This window comes from Gordionus sp. m RMFG-2023, chromosome 1 (genome assembly GCF_954871325.1).
Source record: "Gordionus sp. m RMFG-2023 chromosome 1, tfGorSpeb1-WG-v2, whole genome shotgun sequence".
Classification (NCBI taxonomy): Eukaryota; Metazoa; Nematomorpha; class Gordioida; order Chordodea; family Parachordodidae; genus Gordionus; species Gordionus sp. m RMFG-2023.
Window position 1 is genome coordinate 4,825,703 of NC_088775.1, and position 27,013 is coordinate 4,852,715.

The window sequence follows — 27,013 nt, forward strand, 5'->3', positions numbered from 1 at the left end:
AGATGCTTTTTAAGATACATTTTGATATACTTTTATTTAACGCTTTTTTATATTATAAATAAAATTACTTAAGTGTAAAATTTATGAGCATACAAATTGATATATATATATTAAAATTATATATATATATATATGGAAAATATTAAATCTTATATATAAAAAAGAATATATAAATATTAATTAAATATTATGTCCGAGTTATCAATAACAAGCAAATTTTGATATTATAATCCATCTCAAGGAATTTGCCATTTTTAATATGACAAAAATGACGACATTCCATGGCCAATTTATAGACCATATTTTAAAATAATATCTCAAAATAAAGAAAACAAATCTCTGTTAGTAAAATGTTTGCCATGTCCAAAAAATATGAAAATTTCAGTTAACATTACCTCAACTTGCAACATTTAAGGGTATAGATACTAGATAAATGTTTACAATTTTAATTTTTAAGAGAAAACATCAAACACTCTTAATCCAAATAAAAAAGGGGAAGGAGAAAAAATTTATTAAAGAAAATATTCTACTAGGCTCATCGTCCATTGATTTTTTTTTTCAAGAGACCTCAAATTTAACCCAAACTATTTTAGATAATTTAATATCTGATTTTATTATAGATAGCATTCAGCCATTTTCAATTGTTGCAAAACATCATTTATAAAAATGATCAAAACATTAGCTCCACAAAAAAATATAATTTGCAGACAGACAGTGGTTGCTAGAATTTCCCAAAGATGGGAGAAATCATTAAAAGTCTAATAGAACCATTGTTAATATGCACAACAGCAGATTGTTGGAGTGCCTATCGCCGGGAAACATATTTCCCAGCTCATTATTAAATTGAAAAATTTTAAACAAATGAACCTGAAATTTTGTTTACCACTCTTAAATGCCTTACTTAAAGGAATTGAAGATAAGTAAATTAATAATAAATTAATCAGTATTTAATAATTCTAGGTTATTTGGGACAATTTTTGAAGATGAAAATATTTTGGCAACTATGCTTCATCCTTTTTTTAAACTGGATTGGACATGGTTGCAAATTTTAATAAAAAAACAATTAATACAAAGATTAGTTGAGGATATCCAAGTCTTCAAATGAGTGCAAATTAACCTGTGAAAAAAAACCAATAATTTAATATCCGATTTTTTTCAGTATCCCACAGCAGGAGATATGATTGTTAATGATTTAAATTCTGATAATCAACAAATATTAAATAGTTTTTTCAAAAATGAATGCCGAGATTTTAGTATTTTTAAACAATATCCTGATATAAAAATGTTATTCATTAAATATAACACCACAATCCCTTCCAGCTTTCCTATTGAAAGACTTTTTAGTATAGCTAAAAATGTCTTTACAGATAAACGAGGATGTCTTAAACCAAAATTTTGAAAATATTTTATTACTAAAATCTAATAATTATTTAATATTATATTATTAATGATATATAATAATTATTTATATTAATCATATATTATATTAATATCTAAAAATCATTATTTTAGTTATATTTTGATAAATGTGATATCGAGTCAATAAATTTTTTAGATCATTTCATTAATTTTCACAATAGAATCCTAATTTAGGTTTATTCAAACCTTATCTAAGAGTATAATAAAAAATATATCTGTACCTAAATACCTTAAATTGTATCTGTATCTAGATAACTTTTTAGAAACTGTGTCTAGATAAATTTTAGACTATGTATCTGTATCCATTTAAAAAATTATCTTTTAACAACTCTGGAAAATTTGAATAATCTCATGAAATATCATCTTAAGCTAATAAAAATTTACTTACACAGCACGCCCCACCCCCACTCTTGTTACAAAAAAAGAAAAATAATTATTAATTTTTTAAATAACATTGCCAAAAGTTTAAACTAAATGGTGACCTACGCATTCCCAATGTAACCCACCTAATAGTGCCCACCCCCCTCCTCTAATAGGATAATTTTTAATACATCTATATACGTGTATATAATATTTATATATCATAATTAGTGTTGTTAAGACTCTTTTTGAGTCAATTTCTAAATATGGTTAACTCAATATTTAAGCCAGAAAAATATTGCCTAAGCCTCAAGATTTCGCTATGTCTAGACCTTTTTGCCACCTATGAGCAAGATCTTCTGGCTTGCGTAATATTTTTCTAGATAAAATATTGAGTTAGAAGTTTTTAAAAATAGGCTCAAATCAGGCCATTTAATACATATATCGTATCCAAGATTAAAATTTATCAAAAAAATATAATGATTATATTTAATAAAAATAATATAAATAAGTAAATTTATATTTATGATTTAATTAAATATATCATATATCATCATATAATAAATAAGACTATTTAACAATATATTGGATATAATAAATAAAATCATTGATTTGATTATTTATAAAATTGTAAAAAATCAATCATCATTTTCATTATCAGTAATTTCATTAGATATCTCTTTCAATATTGGAGTTACCTTGATAGTTTTATTTTAAAAATAAAATTTTTTAAATAGCATAATTACTTTATCAATTATAAAGACACAGTTATGGTTATTGTAATTACCAAAGAGAGTTAAGGCAGCCCAAATTTTGACCAAATTTCTATTTAAAAAAAAGGTATTAATTATAATCATAATTATATGTCTTTTTTAAAATTTTAAACCATAATTATTTTGTTGATTTTTTAAAGGGGGGGGGGTACTCTGCTTCCATTGCTAATAAAGTGTAAAGGTCACTGGCAGGCTTTTATTTGTTTGTTGATCTAAGGAGATTACAGTATGAGCATGTGATAAAGAAATATTTTAACAATTTATATAATTAAAAACTTAGCAAAATACTTTTTTAAAATGTAATTTTAATTTATTCAAGAGTTATCTTATTTTTTTTAAAGTTTATCTTGCAACATATGTATTATATAAATTTTACTCAATTTATTCATGGGTTATCTTATTTTTTTTTAAAGTTTATCTTGCAACAAATGTATTATATAATTTTTATTCAATTTATTCATAGATTATATTATTTTTTTTAATAGTTTATCTTGTAACATATGTATTATATAATTTTTACTTTTTAATAAAGCCTTTTATACTTTAAATTCTCTATTCTCATTTTTTAAAATTTTTAAATAATTACCTTTTTGATTCCTTTTATTTATACAATTAATTCACAGAATATACCAACCCCACTCTAGTATTGTAAAACTTTAAGTAACAATTTCTGGAGGATTAGGAAACATTATGTATTAAATATAATTTAAATAAATATAAATGAAGGCATACTTGGTTAGAAATTTAATTGTTGAATAATTCAAAATATTTCAAATAAAATATGTTTAACCGAGTATATATTTTAATGATAGCTGTTAATAGGTTTTTATCATAGCATAATATATCAATGTGTGTTCCTTCCCCTGTCTCACCAAATAATTGTTTCATAACACATTGTGATAACAAATATTTAAATTGAGGAAGATTTAAACTGATATTAGGAGTATCAAACTTTCTAAATCGAAAAAATATTATAAAATATAAAATTTAATTATTCTACAATTTTAGCCCTATGTAATGAAACTCAGATTTTTTTAAATTTTGCATACCATAGTAATTTATTGTAATTTTGCTAAAATTTGAAGATTGGCAATTTATTTACTTACTGTCATATTTGGCAGATCACCTGACAGGATAGGTAAGATTAAATAGAAGTTTTAGAAATAGTAAATTGTTGAAAATGTAGTAAGGATAATAACTTTGATTTCTGGAAGAATATCACTTAAAAATGTACATAAGATTTGAATTTTTTAGGAGGGTTTTTCTTGATTTAAAATTAGAATATTTTAAATAATCATGCAAATTAAATTGTACATATAATCAAAGTGAATGTTTTTAGGCGGTTATGGCATTTTAAAATATGTGATATGAATATTTAATTAATTTAAAATTATATACTGTACAACGATAACAAAATGTTTAAGGTATTCTTATTATTATTCTTAGTTTTATTTATTTAGAACTTGAAATTAACGAATAATAAGTTTAACATCTTTAAATGACTAGTTTACTTCCTACAGGTATCATATAACTTTTATCACTACTCAAGCATCATAAGTTAAGATATTTTCGTCTCTATTTGTGGTTTCAACCAATTTACTGTATAACCCAGCTAATTTATCGTAATTTACTTATCACTACCCCCCCCCCCTCCATTAATAATTATATTTCTAGTTAAGAACAAGGAAATATTAACTTGGTATCTATTTACAGGTGTCGAATAAAAATAAATTATTTGTTGATCTTTAAATTATTTTCAATTTAATATTCGTTTATTTTGAAATGGAGTAAAATCGAAATGTTAACACTTTAATTCATTTCACAAAATTTAATGAGAAAACAAATTATTTTTAAAAACAATACAATCTCTCGATTAGATGGGGTAAAAAATATGAAAATACAAGTATAGTTAAAAGCAGTATTTAATTAAAGTAATTGCCACTATTTCCCCCCAAAATATTAACGCAAGGTACAAATTTAATGGGAAAAAATTATTATAATTCTCGAAAAGCTCTCTATAACAAAAAGACTTCTCCTGTACAGTTAATTGATATCTAATTAAAATTTATTTTTATTACAATATAGATGAAATCCATAATGCATTCATGTTTCTTGAATTACACACTTTTTAAATCCAAAATTTTAAGCCTAATCGAGCATATGAATGGGCTAAAAAGAGGGACCTAATGTGATGGGGTATTTCCGAAACCATTAGACAAAAATAATGAAAGTATTCTCCATATATTTAAAAAAATAGATAAAATTTAATTAATGGTGTTTTATATCATTTTAAAGGTTTTTATGAACAGTTTTCATGAAGGAGAGGGGCGGGGGGTCAATTTTTTTAAACATATGTTTTAAGAGTGTATGGAAAATCTTTGACCATTGCCTTCAAATTATTTAATTTCCCGGACTGTAAAATATTTTTATATAAATTGCCCGGTCCGTTTATTATTTTTGCAGGAGATTCATATATTATAATTTAGTATAGCAAGTAAAGTAAGATATAACGATAAAAGATGATTATATATATGAGTACAAGCATTCAGGAGGAATATAAAATATAATTTAAAATAATTAATATAACAAATGTGAAACAGCTCTTTTTTTTCCGAAAAATAATTGATCTCTTACATCTCTTAGCACTCACAAATTCTTTAAATAAAAATTAAATATAGTATTTACTCCTGACACCTTACGTTTTTCGAAAAAGGTCGCTCTAGAACGAGTTTTTAAAAAGGTGTGGTTATATCATTTTACAATTATTCATAAATTGTAATCTAGTGTCGGTAAAAAGCCCGATTTTTCAAAACGGCGGATTGAGATTTTAGATAAACTAATTATTATTTAATCGAGATTTGGCAAATGGATGTCGTGACATTTCTGCCAGCTAAGAGCAAAATCTTCAGGGATTAGTGCTGTTAAACGTTTTGTTTTGAGCCGATTTTTAAAACGGCTAACTCAATATTTTAACTAGAAAAATACTACCTAAGCCTCAAGATTTCGGTAATAGATGTCCAAACCGTTGTCCCTTCTACAAACAAAATTTTCAGGCTTGCGTAATATTATTCTGGATAAAATATTGAGTTAGCCGTTTTTAAAAATCGGCTCAAACAAGCCGTATAACATAACTAGCAAAATCCACCGAATCGGGCTTTTTAACAACACTAACGGAATCATAATAAACTTCGTGCCAGGTTTGAACCGCCTTATTGTTGTACCCGAACATTTAAAAGAAAATATTAAGAAAAAAACTTAGACCCATAAAGCTGCAAACAGGGGTTCGAAGAAGTTCAATTCTTTTAAATATTTAATTTAATTAATATATTTAAAAAAAACCACATTAACTCGTTAAGATTCAAGTAATTAATCGAGCTAATTTAGTCAGTGACATTTAAATTCTGAAGTACAGGAATTCGGGTTTAAATCGAACCCTAACATATTGTTTTACATTGAATAACCATGAAATCAACAATTTCGATAATTGTTTATGCTATACATGATCTAAACTTTTCTTAGATAAAGATGGTGACACAAAATTTTTTGTATTTTTCATTCTTAAATTTTTTTGCATTAATCATGAAAAATGTGTACATATAATAATTTCAGTAAATGTATTCGATAAACTAACAATATTCCGGAATGGTTTATTTACAAATAATTTAATCGTGTATAACAAAAAAAACTATATAGAAGAAATATAATCAAAACCTACAAAACTCGTGGTATGGTTCTAACGTTCTGAAGTCCCTCCAGGTGGGAGGTAAGAAATCTCTCAAATGCTTTTGACATTTATGACAAGTAGCGCTAAACAGGGAGGAGTAACTATGAAGCCATGTCTGGATAGATATAAAAGTTGAAGAAATTTTTTTATTTATATATTTAATTATATGATATAGGAAACCGGGATAACTGCATTCTATTTTGAAACTAGGCCAAAAGGAATTCAAATTCTGAATCAATCCCAGTCAAGATATTAACTTGGCATAAAACGGAAATACCATGACGTATCCTCGTCAAAATGGAGCTTACTGGGATATGTTTATATTTCTAATGATAAAATTGTATCCGAACTAATGATATATTATATACCAACTAGATTGACGAATCATTCATTAAAATATATATATTTAAAAAGGTGCGTATGTAGGAGTCTATTGTAAACCTATTGTAGACTGCACGTTGATTTGTCGAACAATATTATTGTATTCATATGTTCCACCATAATTATGGCTTATAATGAAAAGGTGAGATTGACTAGATTATTAGCACTTATTGATCCAAAAATAAAATTCCATTAATATCATTTTTATTTTCTAATTTAAAAATTTTTTAATTCCTCTAGGGAAGATAGGGAAGGCAAATCAGGGCCATTTAACCCTAGTGTCTTCTATCTTAAAAAGTTAAAGAATAAAACTGATATAGGTAAGATAATTCCAGCGTCTACATGACAGAATTTTCACTGTATGGAAACCCCCCTCAAAAACCTCAGCTTACCCCCCTAAAAAAATTGGCCACCTTAGGCAGCATTATTACGATAGAATTAATTATAATTTTATAAATATATGTCTGAATATTTAATGAAATAATAATATATAGATTACAGGGAGAATATTTATAGGTATAAAAATTATCGAAATTTAAAAAATTATATATTTTAATTTCCACATAATAATTTCATTTTATTTATAATTTTTTTAATGTTAAAAATATATATAACATAAGGAATATAAATATGTGTGCAGAAAAAGACTAATTATAAATGACTAACTAATAAGGAACTAGTAATCCAAATTTATTCAAATAAAAAAGGGAATTATAATGCAAGATGTCTGAATTTATTGCTATTTAATATTTAAAAAAAATGGATATTATAATTGCTACATAATAATTTTTTTTAATGTTAAAGATATATATAACACAAGGAATATAAATATATGTGCAGAAAAAGACTAATTAAAAATGACTAACTAATAAGGGACTAGTAATCCAAATTTACTCAAATATTGAAAAAAGGGAATTATAATGCCAAATGTCTAAATTTATTGCTGTTTAATATTAAAAAAAAAGGATTATCCAATTAAAAGATTAGATAGTCTTTTAGAAGTTAACGCGAAATCTGTAATAATATATTCTGTTTTAAATGTATCATATATATCAATTTCACTTGATGTTAATAAAAAAATTTCTAAAAAAGAATCAGAGATTTTATTTCGAATATGTGTTTTAACAATTTTGACTTTACTCATAGCTCTTTCAGCAGAGAATGAGGTGGTGGGGATGGTAAGATATTTATATAACTTTTTAAGATAAGGAAAAGAACTTGATTTAATTAATAATCTATATGGTAGAATAAATGAATATTTCAGCCATCTATTTGTTTCGGTCATTTTACTATCATTTATAATGTTTTCACCTGTAAACATATATTATAATTGTTAATAAAATTAATAACTTTCATCATATAAGGTATCATTTTTTCTAATATTGATTTAATCTTTACTAAAAATAATAGATAAGGAATCTAAGTATAATGGTCTAAGAAAATTCATCTATAATTTTCTGTGCATCAAAATTATATAAACACAATTTCAGATATCTTAGAAATTTCTATATTCTCATTATCTGCTAATCTTGCAGAATTAAATAATTAAATCTTTCATTTAATTGTTCAATCATCATATTGTAAAAATTTCCATTTTTATATCTAAAAAAATATATATTTTAAAATATACTTGTCACAAACTTTTCTTTTTGTTGTTCAATATAATTATCAAACTCATTTTGATCCTAAATATTGACTTAATATTATAAATATCGGTTGTAACATTATTCTTACCCATAAATGATTTAACATCGTTATGTAATGATGTTAATATATTATCACCACTTGCTTAATTAGAAAATGTAATTAAAATACATGAATAATAATTTACCCCTTAATCATTTATTTTTTGTATGTTGGATCTATTTAATGACCATTGCTAAATCATTTCCAATTGCCTGCATTTCAATGCAAGTTTCATGTGTACATTTTAAAATTATTCTCAAAATAAATAATCAATCCCTCAAAAATTGAAAATGTGATTGCGTAATCGGAATTGCTTAACTCTGTCATAGAGGCTATTATATATTCATAAACATCTAAAAAAAATTCTAATGCTCTGAAAGATGATGCCCAATTTCTGAAAATAAATAAAATGCTTAAATTATTTTTACATATTTACCTTGTTTTGAGATATTTCTTGGTTTTTTGCATTTTAAATTTGGTAAAAACACCCTGGCGCTTAACTCCATTCATAAAATTATATAATTCATCTAAAATTCTTTTAGTTTTTTTAAATTTCATTCCCATATCCACATATACAAATAACAATTAAATTAAGCCTATGAGCATGGCACCAGACATAAATAGCTTTAGGAGCTTCTTTAAATATTAAAGCCTGTATTCCCTTATTAACTCCTCTCATATTACTAACACCATCCATACTTTGCCCAATCAGGTATTCTAGTGGAAGATGTAATGCCTTTAATTAGTTAGAACATTATTTTTAATAATTTCTCCTGTTGTGTCAGAAGTTGTAAAAATATTAATGATTCTTTCTAATGGGTGTGGGTGTGGATATTCTTGTATATACCTTATAATTAAGGCAACACATTCTTTTTTTGAAATATCATATGTACCATCTAATATTAAGTTAAAGGCACAATTTGATATAATTTGTTTAATTTTCATTCAATATTTTTATTTTTATTATCTCAGCCAATTTTTTAACATGGCCATAGGATATGAAGTTTATTTGTGGCCTTAATATTTTATTACCACTTTTTCCTCGTGATCTCTATTTTTCTCTAGATATGCTCTTAATACTGGAACATTTTTTGAGATCAAAGTTATAAGTCTTGAAAAATTACCATCATGAGAATTGCTTCCCCAAAAAGCAATATTGCCCCGTATAAAATACACAATAGCATCAATTATATTATTGATAATATAAGGATTTTGGGTTATAATTTCCTCTCGCTTGAATAAAATGTGGTCATCAATACACCACCAAGAAATCCATGCCATATGTGCATATTCACAATCTGCATGAACAGGGGATGTTTCATGTCTCTCCATATCCCGGACTAAATTATTCCAAGAAAACTTATAATATGGAGACTGCATTCATTTTTAAGGACAAAGTAGTAATTATTTCAAAATATTAAAAATGACCATTTTTTATATTTAAAATTAATAGCAATCTCATTTAGATGCCCCCTATCCAGATATTATTCCATTCTTAGATGATGAAACATGGGTATTATAATTATTTAAAAAATTAACCTTAAGCTATCTATACATTTTAAATTATAGTTACCAAGCAAAGCTAAAATAACTCCTTTATCGTATGAAAATAACAGTTGTTAAAAGATACTTTTTAAATGGATCTAGATACAGATACATCGTCTAAAATAATATCTAGATACCGGTATTTTAATCAAAAATCTATCTAGATACAGGTACCACATTTTTATATCTAGATACAGGATCTAAATACTTTAACAACTCTGGAAAATAATGAAGAAAATATTATTTCTTTATATAGGGAAAAGAATCCTAATGATCCCTTTTATTTTTTTAGATTTAGAATGACAAAAAATATGATTGATTTTATAATTCAATTTGGCCCACTACAACCAAGTTCCAATGAATTTATTTATCCAAAAACTCATAACAGGTTTGTTTAATAAATTATTGTTGCAATATAACTTATATATTATAAATTATTCAAGAATTATGAATACATTCATATATTGCTTTTATATGTAGGAGCATGAAAGATGCCTATTATAAAAAAATAAATTATGACAAATCATTTTCTCAAAGAAAATCTATAGCTCTATTTTGATAAAGTATTCTGTATCTTCTGTATTATGTTTGGAAGTCATCAAGCAAGCATGCAATGGACTCATAAAGGTGCAGATAGCTGGAATAATTTAGTCCGGGATATGGAGAGACATGAAACATCCCCTGTTCATGCAGATTGTGAATATGCAAATATAGCATGGATTTCTCGGGGGCGTATGGATGACCACATTTTATTCAACCAAGAGGAAATTATAACCCAAAATCGTTATATTATCCATAATATAATTGATGCTATTGTGTATTTAATACGGGACAATATTGCTTTTTGGGGAAGCAATTCTCAAAATGGTAATTTTTCAAGACTTATAATTTTGATCTCAAAGAATGTTCCAGTATTAAGAGCATATCTAGAGAAAAATAGTAGTTCACGAGGAAAAAGTGGTAATAAAATATTAAGGCCACAAATAAACTTCATATCCTATGGCCATGTTAAAAAATTGGCTGAGACAATAAGAATATTGAATGAAATAATTAAACAAATTATGTCAAATTGTGCCTTTAGCTTAATATTAGATGGTACATATGATATTTCAAAAAAAGAATGTGTTGCTTTAATTATAAGGTATAATATACAAGAATATCCACACCCACACCCAGTAGAAAGAATCATTAATATTTTTACAACTTCTGACACAACAGGAGAAAATATTAAAAATAATGTTCTAACTAAATTAAAGGCATTACATCTTCCACTAGAATACCTGATTGGGCAAAGATGTGCTAGTAATATGATAGGTGTTAATAAGGGAGTACAGGCTTTAATATTTAAAGAAGCTCCTAAAGCCATTTATGTCTGGTGCCATGCTCATAGGCTTAATTTAATTGTTATTCGTATATGTGGATATGGGAATGAAATTAAAAAAACTATGGGAATTTTAGATGAATTATATAATTTTATGAATGGAGTTAAACGCCAGGGTGTTTTTACCAAATTTCAAATGCAAAAAACCAAGAAATCTCTCAAAAGAATAAAAAACACAACGAAGTAAATATATATAATTTTTTAAGAATTTTATTTATTTTCAGAAATTGGGCATCATCTTTAAAAGCATTAGAATTAGTGTTGTTAAACGGCTCAGTTTGAGCCGATTTTTAAAAACGGCTAACTCAATATTTTAGCTAAAAATATATTGCCTAAGGCTCCAGATTTCGCTAATAGATGTCTAAACCTTTGTGCTATCTATGAGCAAAATCTTCAGACTTGGGTAATATTTTTCTGGATAAAATATTGGGTTAGCCGTTTTTAAAAATCGGCTCAAATCGGGCCATTTAACAACACTAATTAGAATTTTTTTTAGATGTTTATGAATAAATAATAGCCTCTTTGACAGAGTAAAGCAATTCCGATGACGCAATCACATTTTCAATTTCTGAGGGATTGCTATCTAGAATAAAACAATATGATTTATTTTAGGATTATTTATTTTGAGAATAATCTTAAAATGTACACATGAAACTTGCATAGAAATGCAGGCAATTGGAAATGATTTAGCAATGGTGATTAAATTGTTCCAACATACAAAAAATAAATTCCAAAGATTAAGGGGTAAATTATTATTCATGTATTTTAATTACATTTTCTAATTAAGCAAATGGTGATAGTATATTATATGGATAAGAATAATGTTACAACCGATATTTATAATATTAAGTCAATATTTAAATTGGATCAAAAAAAGTTTGATAATTATATTGATCAACAAAAAGAAAAGTTTATGAAAAGTATATTTAAAAATAATATATATTTTTTTAGTAAAAAATGAAAATTTTTACCCAGTGATTAATATGATGATTGAACAATTAAATGAAAGATTTAATTACGAATCATTAAACTTTTTAAATCAGATTTCTATTTTTAATCCTGCAGGATTAGCAGATAATGAGAATATAGAAATTTCTAAGATATCTGAAATTGTGTGTTTATATAATTTTGATGCACAGAAAATTATAGATGAATTTTCCAATTTTAGACCATTATACTTAGATTCCTTATCTATTATTTTTAGTAAAGATTAAATCAATATTAGAAAAAATGATACCTTATATGATGAAAGTTATTAATTTTATTAACAATTATAATATATGTTTACAGGTGAAAACATTATAAATGATAGTAAAATGACCGAAACAAATAGATGGCTGAAATATTCATTTATTCTACCATATAGATTATTAATTAAATCAAGTTCTTTTCCTTATCTTAAAAAGTTATATAAATATCTTACCATCCCCACCACCTCATTCTCTGCTGAAAGAGCTATAAGTAAAGTCAAAATTGTTAAAACACATATTCGAAATAAAATCTCTGATTCTTTTTTAGAAATTTTTTTATTAACATCAAGTGAAATTGATATATATGATACATTTAAAACAGAAGATATTATTACAGATTTCGCGTTAACTTCTAAAAGACTATCTAATCTTTTAATTGGATAATCCTTTTTTTTTAAATATTAAACAGCACTAAATTTAGACATTTGGCATTATAATTCCCTTTTTTCAATATTTGAGTAAATTTGGATTACTAGTCCCTTATTAGTTAGTCATTTTTAATTAGTCTTTTTCTGCACATATATTTATATTCCTTGTGTTATATATATCTTTAACATTAAAAAAAATTATTATGTAGCAATTATAATATCCATTTTTTTTAAATATTAAATAGCAATAAATTTAGACATTTTAGTATAAATACTTAAAAAAAAACTTCTTCATCTTCATTTAGTGTGATAATATTATGTAATGGTTGTGGTAGATTTATCTTAAGAGTATCTAATGGAGAGTCAATTTCCTTAAAAGTGTTTAAAATTATATATTGATCACTTAGATATGATATAAAAAGCATGTATAAAAATCAAAAAATAGTTTAACCTTTTGAAAATATGTTGCAATTGATTTATTTTTTTTAAATTGAGTATTGATTCCGTTAGTTATTTTGAGATTATTTGCATTTGGACCAAGTTTGTTATAAACCTTATCTTTTTTAATTGCTATTACCTCAAACTTTACATCACTATTAGGATGTCTTGTTTTGTAATATAAATTAATTTTGTCTTTTCTAATCTTATTGGAGGTGCAGCCTGTAGCATTTTACTTTGTAATTTATCTTATTGCTTGGCATCTAAATATCCATTTTAAAAAGATGATTTAATAAAAATATCTATAATTTAATGATGTAATAATATATTAATAAAATAGATGTTTTAAAAATGGTGTAATATGATTAAAATCTACATATGAAAAATTTTTTATTATTATTTATAGATTCCATAAAAGAAGAAAAGGCAATTATCATTCATAAATTATTAATAAAAGGTTCAAGTAGCGGACTTAGCCTATTTAATATAACATTTGCAAATATTTTATATACCACCGAATTTAGTGCTATATTCCTCTCCAATCTTCAAGAAATTTAGGATCTTTCGTTTTAGAGAGGTTAATTAAAGTGGCAGTAATCCAATCATTCGGACACACCCGTTCAAACCAAACTCTGGATATGATAGGCAGAAGAATCTCTGCACATAAACTAGAGTCAGTCTTCAGGTATTCACTATACAGTAAATCTTGACCACAAGCTTTATGATTCTTCAGTTTTTTAATTATTCCAACTAGTTCAGCTCTAGTTGGGTGGAAAATCCTGGCATTCTTTGAGGGAGATTGTAATGTAAATGAACTTTGTTGGTTTTGTGGAAACTGACTGTTCGAGATATCGTTAAAGGTTAATCTCTGTTGAATATTATTTAAACTAAGTTGTGGGGGCCAAAATTTAGAAGTAGAGGGATGTTGATCTTCCAATGTATCGATAAAAGTTTGGGCAATGGATGAACTTTGTTGAGCATTAGTTAAGGTTCGTGGAGGCCAAACATTCGAAGTAGAAGGAAGTTGATCCGTTAAGTGATGTGAGGTAAGATTATGTTTAGATTGAATAATGTTATCATAATTATCGGAATAAGAATTATCATAACTAGAGAAAGAAAGAGTTGATGGAGGCCAAACTTTTGAAGTGGTAGGAGATTGATCAAGTAAATTAAAGGTGGAAGGACTATGATCATCAATAGAATTTACAGAACTTACATGGTCACTAAACAAATTAGAATAATGATTGTACCAAATGTCCATTTGGGTTAGTTATCAGGGTATTCTGATGCCAGAGATTTGTTATGGGAAAATATTCGTGGTATTTTTACTGAGGCGGCGGCCATGTCCTTACCAGAAATAGATGTTTATCCGGATTGGATTTCGACTGAATCGAAAAGTCTCTTAGTTAATTTAAATGGGAAAGGCCACTATAGAAGAAATAGGGCTAAATACATATTAGATGATATTAGTCATAAACTTAGGAGAGACAAACGTAGATACTTGGAACGCCGTAGGTAGAAATAAATAACTTGTTTAACAAAAATGACTCTTACAAGGTTTTCAGACTACTAAAATATTTTACATCTGGCGGAAACAACGTATATTTAAATTCTGGCATCAGAATACCCTGATAACTAACCCAAAAACCCAAATGGACATTTGGTACAATCATTATTCTAATTTGTTTAGTGACCATGTAAGTTCTGTAAATTCTATTGATGATCATAGTCCTTCCACCTTTAATTTACTTGATCAATCTCCTACCACTTCGAAAGTTTGGCCTCCATCAACTCTTTCTTTCTCTAGTTATGATAATTCTTATTCCGATAATTATGATAACATTATTCAATCTAAACATAATCTTACCTCACATCACTTAACGGATCAACTTCCTTCTACTTCGAATGTTTAGCCTCCACGAACCTTAACTAATGCTCAACAAAGTCTTGTCTCACATCACTTACTGGATCAACTTCCTTCTACTTCGAATGTTTGGCTCCCACGAACCTTAACTAATGCTCAACAAAGTTCATCCATTGCCCAAACTTTTATCGATACATTGGAAGATCAACACCCCTCTACTTCGAATTTTGGCCCCCACAACTTAGTTTAAATAATATTCAACAAAGATTAACCTTTAACGATATCTCGAACAGTCAGTTTCCACAAAACCAACAAAGTTCATTTACATTACAATCTCCCTCAAAGGATGCCAGGATTTTCCACCCAACTAGAACTGAACTAGTTGGAATAATTAAAAAACTGAAGAATCATAAAGCTTGTGGTCAAGATTTACTGTATAGTGAATACCTGAAGACTGACTCTAGTTTATGTGCAGAGATTCTTCTCCCTATCATATCCAAAGTTTGGTTTGAACGGGTGTGTCCGAATGATTGGATTACTGCCACTTTAATTAATCTCCCTAAAACGAAAGATCCTAAATTTCTTGAAGATTGGAGAGGAATAGCACTAAATTCGGTGGTATATAAAATATTTGCAAATATTATATTAAATAGGCTAAGTCCACTACTTGAACCTTTTTTTTATAGATTCCTTGGTCTCGTTTAGGAAAGGCAGAAACACTTGTTGCCAAAATGGCGAGTCCAGCTGATCTGCTATTTTAATGAATGAACAATTATATTATGATTGTAACATTGGTTGATGTTTAGTAATCTATCTCTATTATAATAGGTCTATTATTATATTATAAATATTTAAAGCAAACTTTATTCACATATAATTCAAAAATGCAGTAGATAACATTCTAAATCAACTGATGCCTACCCCCTTTTAGGATATTTGGATGCAAACTGTTCCTACCCCCCCCCCCCCCATGTAGACGCTGGATAATTCAAAACAATTTAGATTTTTTAGGTGATGATACAAAAAAAACTTCTTTTAAAAAATATAGGTCAAAATTTTAGGAAATTAATCGCGTTAAAAAAATTTTTTTTTATAGTTTGCTTTGTATACGTAATATGATTGTATTTATGGATGAAGTATTGATGGATGTCACGTCATAGGTAATTACGTTCTCTGGGGTTGAGGAGGCCATTCTTTACTACTCGTAACGAGTCATGAAAGGTGTTAATTTATTATATAATACGCTGGGCTTCTTTATCGAAAAATCGCATTTTCATTATATAAAATAATTACCAAATAAATTTAAATTTTACACGGCTGGATGATTATAAGAAAAAGGTTAGTATCATTTAAAACTTGTTCAAATCAAGCAAACTTATATCTTATTTTCTGGATCTCAGAAAAAAAAAGCTTACCATGAACGATTTGATAGCCAATTCTGGTATCAGGGGAGAGTAAAAATGTAGCATAGCGGCTTGAGCGTATTCCGTTATCTGCGAGCAAAAGAAAAGGCATTAAATTGACATATACTAATAATTAAAACCTTTCTAAAGACGTGGTACCGCGATTCGATCCAGATTTCTGCCTATAAATATTTTAAAAAATTTACTGATTATTTCTCAGCATTCATTACTATTTCCTGTTCAATATAATCTATTAGAGAGGAAGGGTGGGAGGAGGGATCAATTAAAAGATTTTGCCTAATGGATGGCATATACTGCTAAAATAAATTCTGTCTAATTTTTTTCTAGCCAGTTTATCATCGATTTACATCGAATCAATCATATCAGGTGTTGTAGTTGTTCCAAGTGAGAAAATAAAAAAAATATATTCCCAACGTATTTAGCGGTCATTCTATACGAATCATAAAACAAGAAAAGTTCGATTAAAATCTAAGAAAATATTAGTAGGCAAATGGTCTAATTTAAGATATTTCGTGTTTTGATTTCCCCATCCATTTTTTATAACCCTTAGGGAGTTATAATTTTATAGTGTTTAAATTAACTAATGCCATTTTTTAAGATTATTTTTTTTAACTTTAACTGATTTGATAAGATTAGGTTAAATTCAGTGATGTATCGATTATCGGTCTTTTAATTTTAACCAGACACGGGCGGGGCTGTTTATTTTTTTTTTAAATATGCCAGGGTCAAGTCTAAAAAATTTTTTTTTAAATACCCATACCGGGCCGAAAATTTTTATAAAATCAGGGCCGGGCCCTGCAAATGGTACCTATCCCGTCAAAGGGTGTTTGATTTTATGTGTTTTTCATAAAAATATTTAATCATGTCGTTTATTTATCTACATACAAAAAAAATATTATCGTTTTCGAGTAGCGTGTGTCTAGTCGGTGCGTGCATATATCACGTCTACGGTATAAATTTGAGTTGGAATTCAGCAAAGACCTAATTTTATTTTTAAGAACCCAAATAGGTGGTTCTGTGCTACGAGGTCTTATATAGAATATCGAAAGGGGGCCAAGTGATCTCGCCATTTAATGTTTTAATATTTAATTGTTGTTTAGCAAAAACATGATAGGCGTTTAGCGTGATTTTGTTTATCAAATGGTCTGACGGGGATGTATCTCACTAGTTTACTCGAAATTGATAATAAAATTTTTATAAATTATTATTTAAAAAAAATTCCGGCCTATATTAAGCTAATGAATCGATCAAAAAAAATATATACAAATGAGAATAGTGATGGGAAATGATGGGGTTTTAATTTTAATTTCTTTATACTATGAAATGTATTTTAATTTTATAAATAAAAATATGCTTTATATGAAAAAAAAACTTATACTGTATATCAAATATGTGGTGTGGGGCATCTCTAGTTAAAATCGATGGTAATAACTCCGTAAAAGGATCTCCTCAAAAACTAGTAAAACAGTTTTAACTGGAAATTAGTTTGAAATCTTAAGTGGTAAAGACAAGAGAGGCGGTAATCATTAGGCGATTTGTCGCCTTTTCATTGTTTATTATCAAAAAGCTTAGGAAAAGCGTTAGCCGAATTTCTCGAATTAAAAGAGTTCCGCAAACTAAGTATTGATTTTAAACTTACGCTTAGTGCGTTGGTGGCGGCGGAAGGCACCTCGGACCAGTACCAGACGTTGCCTCCGTAGCTTTCGCCCCCGCTGACGATATCATCACTTTCAAAACGGGAGGACACTGCGTACCGCTCGTCGTAAGCCCGAACTACGACGGCTTCCACTATAAGACTACGAAGGCAGACGCGCGCTCGAAGGACCTGGCCCACTACTACGTCCAGAACGACAACACTGGATTGGAGAGCTGGAGTCATGTGCGGTTGCGATAGTGGGGGATAAGGAGGGCGTCCGGGACCGGGCCCTTTTGCGGTAGGAATTTGAGGGGGAACTTGGGTGGCGTCATCCACGGGAGGAGGTGGTGGAGCGGCTGAATACGAGATGGCGGTAGAGGGAGCGCGGATTGAGACGGACATGTCGAGAAAGAGGCGGTTAAGGCCTATGACCATAGTCTCGATTATCCTGAATAAATGAATGGTATATTGTTCGGTTTATCTGATATATATGCTCAGCCACTCGCGTTATATACAATAATAAAATTATTAAAAAATTGTATAAATTTTCATATTGAATCAACCAGAGATTAATTCTAATCCCTTCCCGTATTGGTCCGGGGTTTTTCTAACATAGGACATGGAATATGATAGAATTTTCTGGGGTCTGCATGGAACCAGTTATTTATGGAATATATATATTATATACTCCTCGCCCTTAATTTATCTCATTTCTTTTAACCTCATTATACCCAAAAATAATTAGCCAAAGTATGCAAATTAGATAAACGAGTGTGAGTCGCAGTGTACATATTCTGATAAATGAGCTTTGGGAAGTCATTCTAAAATAACATACAGTTAAAGCTGAGAGGGAAAAAAAATTTACAATTTTGATAAAATTTAGTTAGAAAATTGCGCTCGGGTCTTTTGCTATTATTGATAATGATGAAAGATAAACAGCTCTAGAATCTGAATTCCTATACTCAAAATTGGAAACTTTTTATTTCAGCCCAATGACTCCAGTAGATTTCCTGTTGGTGATGATTTTTTTTTTTAAAAAAGTATACTTTTTAAATCACTTACAACCTGTATTATTTTTATCACCAACTTTAAACTTCTTCAATTAATTATGATCAAATGTTAAAATAAATCTTTTAACCATTTACATGTATTGAACCTTTTTTAGTTTATTATATATATTTTTTTTTAAATAAATTTATTTAAATGTTGCATATTTAAATATTTACTTTATATTTTTGTTTTTTTGTTAAACTTATTTTTGTTTTGTAATATAATAACATTCTTATATTTTTGATTTTATAATTTAACCTTTTCTTATTAACTTATTATTTAATATTCTAATTTTTAGTTTTGTAAAAAGTTATATATTATAAATATACGAGAGAAAAAGATAATAAAATATATAGTTAAAATAGTTTCACCTTATTAATAAATTATTTACATGGTGCCTCGGGTACCTCTTGGTGGGATATACTAAAAAAAACTCCTTAGTCATAATCCCACTAAGATGGTGTAACATGCAAATTTTTATTATATTTATACTTCAACATATTTCAACAAACTCTCCAACACCATGTTATGTTTCAAATAATTAAAATCCCCTGGACCATGTCCGTGTATGATGTACTTTTTGAGTTGACTGAAAACCCTGATGTAGATTACTTTCGTGGGTCTAATACAGGAGATGTTTTCTTTCAGTTCTATAGTTTAAAAGAAATGTTGAAATACCACGAAGCTCTTAATGGGAAATTTTGTATTTTTGGCGACTCGGAATTCATTGAAATCTCACGTATCTTTATTAAAACATAAATTATAACGCATTTTGGAAATATTATTAATTATTTAAATAAACAATTTATAAAGTTATTAATGGATATTAAACCCACTGATGCACCGTATAAATTTCCCAAGTTAAGCGGACCTTTAACTGAAGTCTATAATTAGTTGTGTACTTGATTATTTCACGACCAGCACATCATCTGACTCTATTAAGATTAATACATTATTTTCTAATTTGACAGTTGATGTGTTTGATAATATTAAATCCATATGGTAGAACATTGATATCTTAGTCATGATCCCAAATTAATTCATTATTTATATATTTTATTTTTATATATGTCAAATAAAATAATTATAATTGAAGGTGATATTTCAAAAACAGGTATCGATGATAGTGAGGATAATTTTAATCATCCTATTTATAGTATGGATCAGGGTTGTTAAAGTAGCGAGCTATTAGTAGCGCGCTGACTTTTTTGGTAGCTATAGCTAATAACGGCTACTTTTTTTGTAATTAATTTTTTAGCGCGCTACTTTTTTTGAATTAAAAAATAAAATGAAGGTGAGTATAAACATGAAAATTCAAATAAAATATCATAATTAATAATAATTTTTATGATTTATTATTTAATTTTGAAATTAAAATATATTTCCAATTTGTAATTTATATTTTCATTTGTATTATAAACCTAAATCAGGTGTTAATAATTTAAAATGTCATCACCTATGGATATCCAAATCGTTGAAAGTGATTCAGACAATGATATTAATGAAATAGAAATATCAGGGGAGAAAATATTCTTAATAGCTATAATACAAATTACCCATTCCCTATGATTTGAAAAAATTTTTAAAATAAATATAAAAACCAAAACTGGCTTCAAATTTATTTGTTTAAAATGTAAAAAAAATATTTACTCAAATCAATCCAGTTATAACTTCAAGAAACACCAAAAGGTAAATTGTCATTTTTACATTCTAATAGTATTTATTTTATAAGACTGTTCATACCAATAGCTTTAAGGAGAAACATTTAAATAATTTTGGTATAGGCGACTCTACATCCAAAAAGACTAATTCAATTCAAACCAAATTAATTAATAATCCAAATGCCAATATTTCTCAGAAATTGGTTGATAAAGTTATTGTTGATTTTATAATTGATATTCAACCAATGTCCTTGGTTGATACTCCATCATTTACCATGATGATTAAAACTCTATCCCCTGATATAACAATTTTATGTCGCCAGACACTAATGAATAAAATAGCAGATAACTTTAAAGTGATGAAAGATGCTTTAATAGTAGTTATCAGATATCATATATATATATATATATATACCACGGCAGATAGTTGGACATATAACACTAGGTAAAAACTTATAAAATGCAAAAAATTACCATAAATATTTATTTTTATTACATAAATTTTTTTATAATCAAAACTAACTATTTTAATATTTATAAATGTTGGTTTTTATATATTTACTATACAATAACATTATAAGAAAAATTAAACAAATTTGTTTCTAAATTTTTTTTATAAAATGTAGCTTAAAAAGTAGCTAAAGTTACTTTTAAAAAATAATAGCTAATAGCAAGCTACTTTTTTTTGATAAATAGTGGTAGCATGCTAATTTTTATAGCGATAGCGCGCTACTTTTAAAAGTAGCGATTAACAACTCTGGTATGGATATAGATTCGACCACAAATGCACTCTACATAGAACTTGATAATATTCATGATATAGTATTATCTAACTTCAGTAATAATTGGTTATTAAAAAATATTAATCATTTGATACAACATTTCTAATAATTGTCAAATGGTTTGACAACAAATTTGTTCATGTTTTCAGATCCCTGGGTCTTGTATTTTAAAAAATATAATTAAGGAATGGGATGTGTAGATTTACACGTTATACTAGTGGAATGCTACAGAGTGGATATCAAGGTTAGAAGGTTTTATCTTCGAATAATATTTCATGAATGCATGTTTTTCGTATAGAAGATATTTAATTTAAAAAAATGAAAAATCTTTTATAAAACTGTTAAACAGTGACACTCATGTATTTTATCTTAACTTTAAAAAATTGTTTTTTTTACATCCTTAAGCTATTTATGGCGTAACTTAAAATATTTCAAATGTAATAAGAAGTTTCTTTCTTTTTGTTAAAAACAACTTTTATATTTTAAAAAATCAATTTGCTTATAAACTAATATTAAATTTTATATATTTTTTTTAAATATACTATATATAACTTTATTTAGCTAATTATTTATATAATACAATATAATTAATATTTGTATATATATTTATATACATATAAAAAAAACATTTTAAAAAAATAAATAAATATAGTATTGGAGGATATGTTTGTGACGGTGTTAATAATAAAAAAAATATATTGAGGTTAGGAAGGATAATTATATTTTATAAATCAATTTACTTAAAAAAACGAATGTTCAATTTTATATTTTAACTTTAAAAAGATCAATTTATTATAAACGACATTAAATTAAATTGTCAATATATATAGGAAACTATTTTGAGTTATATCATGATTATATTTTTTTAAATTTAAATATCAATAAATTGACATAAAAATTATATTCTTGAAGTCTGCACCATTAGAGGTCTTTAGAAATTTTAAAAACTTATAACATTTAAATCTCAAATAGTTACTGCTTTCTTAATAGCAGGTAAAATTAGTAAAAGAAAAATCGGGAAACCATCAAATGAAACTCCTGAAATACAAAAAGGATCTAACCTCAGATACTATCAGACGTTAGATACGACAATACAGGGCATTGGCCAGAAGCTACCAACACTCGATGTAAACTATATGTTAGCGCATATTCAAGGACTAAGAGTGAAAAATGTGAAATTTATTTATGCTTTAACCAGGATAAAAATGAAATGTATTTAAGCTTTAACCAGGATAAAAATTGTTTTAAAACATTTCATAATAAATAAATAAATATTTTTTTATATATGCACTGAGCTCAATGATGTCAAATTGTATCATGATTTTTTTTTTACCTGTATACTATGAAATAAAAGTTGAAATAAAAATTTTACATCCTTGTATATAAATGAAGATTTTTTTATAAATTTTTTTTTAATTTTTATTTTACAAAGTCGAGCTATAAAGGGTTAATATTTAAAAAATAATTTAATTTATACATTAAATTTAAAAGAGCGGTGGAGCGTTCCTCAATTCCAGCCTTAAAAGGAGCTAGCTCCCACTCTCCCACTCCTGATTTTTAAAAGGAGGGGTGCTCCAGGTGTTTTTGAAAGTGTAGCGGCGCTCCAGAAGGTAAAATAATAAGCAATAAAGGGCACCATCCACTACATTGTAAAAATTTCTGTGGCAGTCAACCAAGGCAATCAATAAAACCCTACCAAAAATTTTCAAAAAATTAATATACAATCAACCATTTGGTCCCCTCTGGGAAATTAAAAAAAAGACCAGATAGTATTACCTCTCCTAGTCTAGGAACTAGAGCTGTATTGATTCTTCAGTTAAAAATCAAACAATTCACACTTTGCCCTGGTCTATACAGAAACATTAAAACATACTTACTCTGGCCTTCAAGATGTAATTTCAGGCCCATAGTTACTAATACTTTGGGAACAAGTTGCCCCAATTTGATAGCCTAAGAAAAAATAGTAACTCTGGGCATGACAGTAGATCTCTTTGGAGATCTGTCAAATCTAGCTACCTAAGTACTCCTGTTTTAGATCACCCCACACCTTTCTTATAAATTTTATTTATTTTACTTCATTTTTTAGCCAATATTTTAGGAAAATTTTTTTTTAGTCATTTTTTTAAAAAATATATTGTTTTTGTTATTTTTTATATGAGATATTGCTATTAAGAGTTTATTTTGGAGAACAACCACAAAATTAACAAATTAAATATCATATTTTTTCAGAAGTCCAATTAAAAAAAATGGGTTGGACCCATGGATTACAATCAGATTGAATAATTTACAGGTTAGACAAATGTTTTTAAAATATTTTCTTAGATCCGATCAAATCTAGAAAAAAGGCCCAATGTAGAGCTCTAATTGGGTCCTTTCCACATTTACCATCCTGAGGGGAGGAGGTCAGAAAATTAATCTTGTCCAGTTTACTCCAAAATTTAGAAATTTTAGCATGGATGAGATAAACTTAACCTATATTTTCTAACATTTTTTATATGATTATATAAAATTAAGAAAATTAATTATTTTTATAATGTAAATTAAATTTGATTTGGATATAGATTCAATCATTAATTCTTTATAATTAATAAATTAATAACCAAATATAAAAACTGATATTCTATTCTATAATTAAACAACTTACCTCTTTTATTAAAAAAAATTGATATATTTATAAATTAAACTAGTAAATTATCATGGTAAAATAATTTTAATAGATTACTGTGGAGAAACATTGTACAATGATATTTGTCTATTCTTCTTAATGTTAAAGATATTATTTGTAGTTGACCTTTTGAGAGAATTCTGAGCAGTTAATGAGGCAGCTATTGCAGAATTTTCAGAAAGCTAATAAATATAGAATATTTTTATATTATTTTGTTTTTTACTATATTTGCCCAACGATATGCCTGTAATGTTGACTTATATAAATTATTTTTTTCTGAAAAAGGATCTTGACTTAAATAGCTCAAATTTCCTAAACTCATATTTGCTGGATTGAGCACACTAATATTTTTTCCCAATGTCCTATATTTCCTTTATTTATTATGTTATAAGTTAATATATAATACCCATATAAAGCTAATATATGCTTTAATTGATTCTGAATTTTATTGATATTACTAGCTATAGGTGTTTCTTTTCGCAAACTAAATGTTTCTAAAAGAGTTTTTACGCAAAATTTCAAATCATATAATGATTTTAAGCTGTTATTTAACAAATCAGATGTAGATTCTTCGTGCATGAGAAGGATATAAAATTTATTTTGTTAGAAAATAATGTGATTTCTAACATTAACAGGTGATTAAAAATTTGAATATTATCAAAAATAATTATAAACCAGATTTATCCATTTCTATGCAAAGTAGAAACTCTACAATGGTTAAAATAATTCCATGAAAAAATCGATAATGGTTAGATATATCCCAATTCAAATTTTTAAAATTTCAAAAACTTATATGAATATGGAATGGGTTATTAATTATCTTCAAAGTTAGATATAAAGAACTAGTTATATTGATAAGTGATTGTTTTGTATTGGCATTTTTTATTTTACTTAATCTTGTATTTATTTCTAGGTTCATGATGATAAACAAAATAAAATTAACATTGCCAACATAATCCTCCCATAATCAAATTTTTATTTAATCAGGCTTGGGCTTTTACCTCTCTTAATTTCCTATGGCCGTTAAGTAAGTGACATTGCCACTTGCTCGCACAAGTAATAGTGGCCTACCCATATAACGTGGTTCTTCTCTTAATCATTCCCCGTCTTTTTATCGCGATTTGATAGACTTTCTAAGAAGAACAAGCGTTGCTCTGTTATATATATAATGCATATTATCACGTATCATAATGCGGTACTATGCTAATAGCGGGAAGTGTGGCTAACTTTTTACAAAGGGTATCTAAAAAATTCTAATTTGTTTTAAGAGCACCCATAACAGGGGCGCTACTAGCCTTTACAATCTCAAGAGGCTCATGAAAATATTTTAAAGTTATTTTGAAAATTAACTTTTTTTTTAGATAACTATCAAATATTACCTTTTTTTTAAGTTAACATTATACAAAATTACCTTCTTTTTTAGCTAACATTATCAAAATTACATTTGGTAAAAAAATATTTTGAGGGGACTCTTTAATTAGGAGGCTCGAGCACCTGCGTCCTCTCTAGTGACACTGCTGCCCCATAACCTACCTTTGCGGACTTTCGGACCTTTTCTGCCCGTCTTTTAGCCTGATTCACGTCTCTTAATGTAATTACTTTTATTATATAGATATTCATCAATCAAATCATTTATAACATGAACATGGAATCTTACCAGAGTTACCAGATTCATTCCAAATTTAAAAATATATTGTTTTATAACAAATATATATTTTTTCCTCTATAATTATTTCTTTATTTAAATAAATTTATCTAATATACAATAGTAAAATAAAGTGTGATAGTATTAATTTTGTACATAAACAGTACATTATGTCATAAATTAATTTTCATTTTTTGTTACATATTCCTTAAAATCTTTATAAGCATAATTAATATTATGTTCGATCATTAATTCCGCTTCTAAGGCTGATAAAGATAACCAAATACGAATTTTACCCCAGAAATTTTTAATTAAGCTAAATATGCCCTCTGAATCAACGTGAGTAAAGAGAATATAATATTACATTTTTTAAAAATATGGCGCAATGTTTTTTGAAAAAAAGTGCCTGTTTCATGAGGCTTTGATATATTATTATTTGCTCTAAATGCATTTAAAAAGAAATGAATTACATAAATCATCTAATTCCATATCTTTTATATTAAAATTGATTATCATTAATTTAACTTCCTTGGATTTGAATTCATTTTATCATCATAATACTTAGAATTTTCTAATGACGAAGCTTCTATAAAAGTAAAGGAGTCATTGGCAGTGTCTTCCTGACCGAGGTTGGTAGGAGACAAATGTCTCCAAAATATATTGGCATTATAGGGTTTTTTGGGTATATATTTTTTTTGAGGGGGTAAGGTATTAATTTTTTAGGTAAGCAATGATTTGGGAGATAATTTTTGACTTGAATTATATTCTTTTTTAAATTCAAATATTTATACGATTGGCCTGTCTATTAACAAATAAAAAACTATAAATTTTTTCTTTTTAAATTTTAAGCCCTCTTATTAATTTTTTTTACCATAATATTTTACAATTTCACACGTAAAATATTAATATTATTCTTATTTGTTTTTCTAAAAATATGGAGGTTAACATATATGATTAATTT

At 26.9% G+C, this 27,013-nt stretch overlaps 1 protein-coding gene across 1 annotated transcript; it reads right to left on the minus strand.

Annotated features, from left to right (window-relative positions):
• Window positions 1-6,125: 6,125 nt before the first annotated feature.
• Window positions 6,126-25,001, minus strand: LOC135928948 (mediator of RNA polymerase II transcription subunit 27-like). Its single transcript, XM_065465410.1, has 7 exons — window positions 24,814-25,001; window positions 24,631-24,769; window positions 24,465-24,589; window positions 18,253-18,697; window positions 16,733-16,774; window positions 16,605-16,682; window positions 6,126-6,391 (listed from the first exon to the last, which is right to left on the minus strand). Exons 1-7 carry the CDS (start codon window positions 24,984-24,986, stop codon window positions 6,257-6,259), a joined length of 1,137 nt encoding a protein of 378 aa, XP_065321482.1. The 5' UTR covers window positions 24,987-25,001; the 3' UTR covers window positions 6,126-6,256.
• Between the last annotated feature and the right edge of the window lie 2,012 nt (window positions 25,002-27,013).

Bases quoted from the DNA above. Each gene is read 5' to 3' on its own strand.
- LOC135928948 (XM_065465410.1), bottom strand. From the start codon at position 24,986: ATGCACGAAGAATCTACATCTGATTTGTTAAATAACAGCTTAAAATCA. The intron at 24,770-24,813 runs GTATTATATATT...AAGGAAATATAG, and splicing joins CATATATTAGCTTTATATGG to GACATTGGGAAAAAATATTA. The intron at 24,590-24,630 runs GTAAAAAACAAA...TATATTTATTAG, and splicing joins CATATCGTTGGGCAAATATA to CTTTCTGAAAATTCTGCAAT.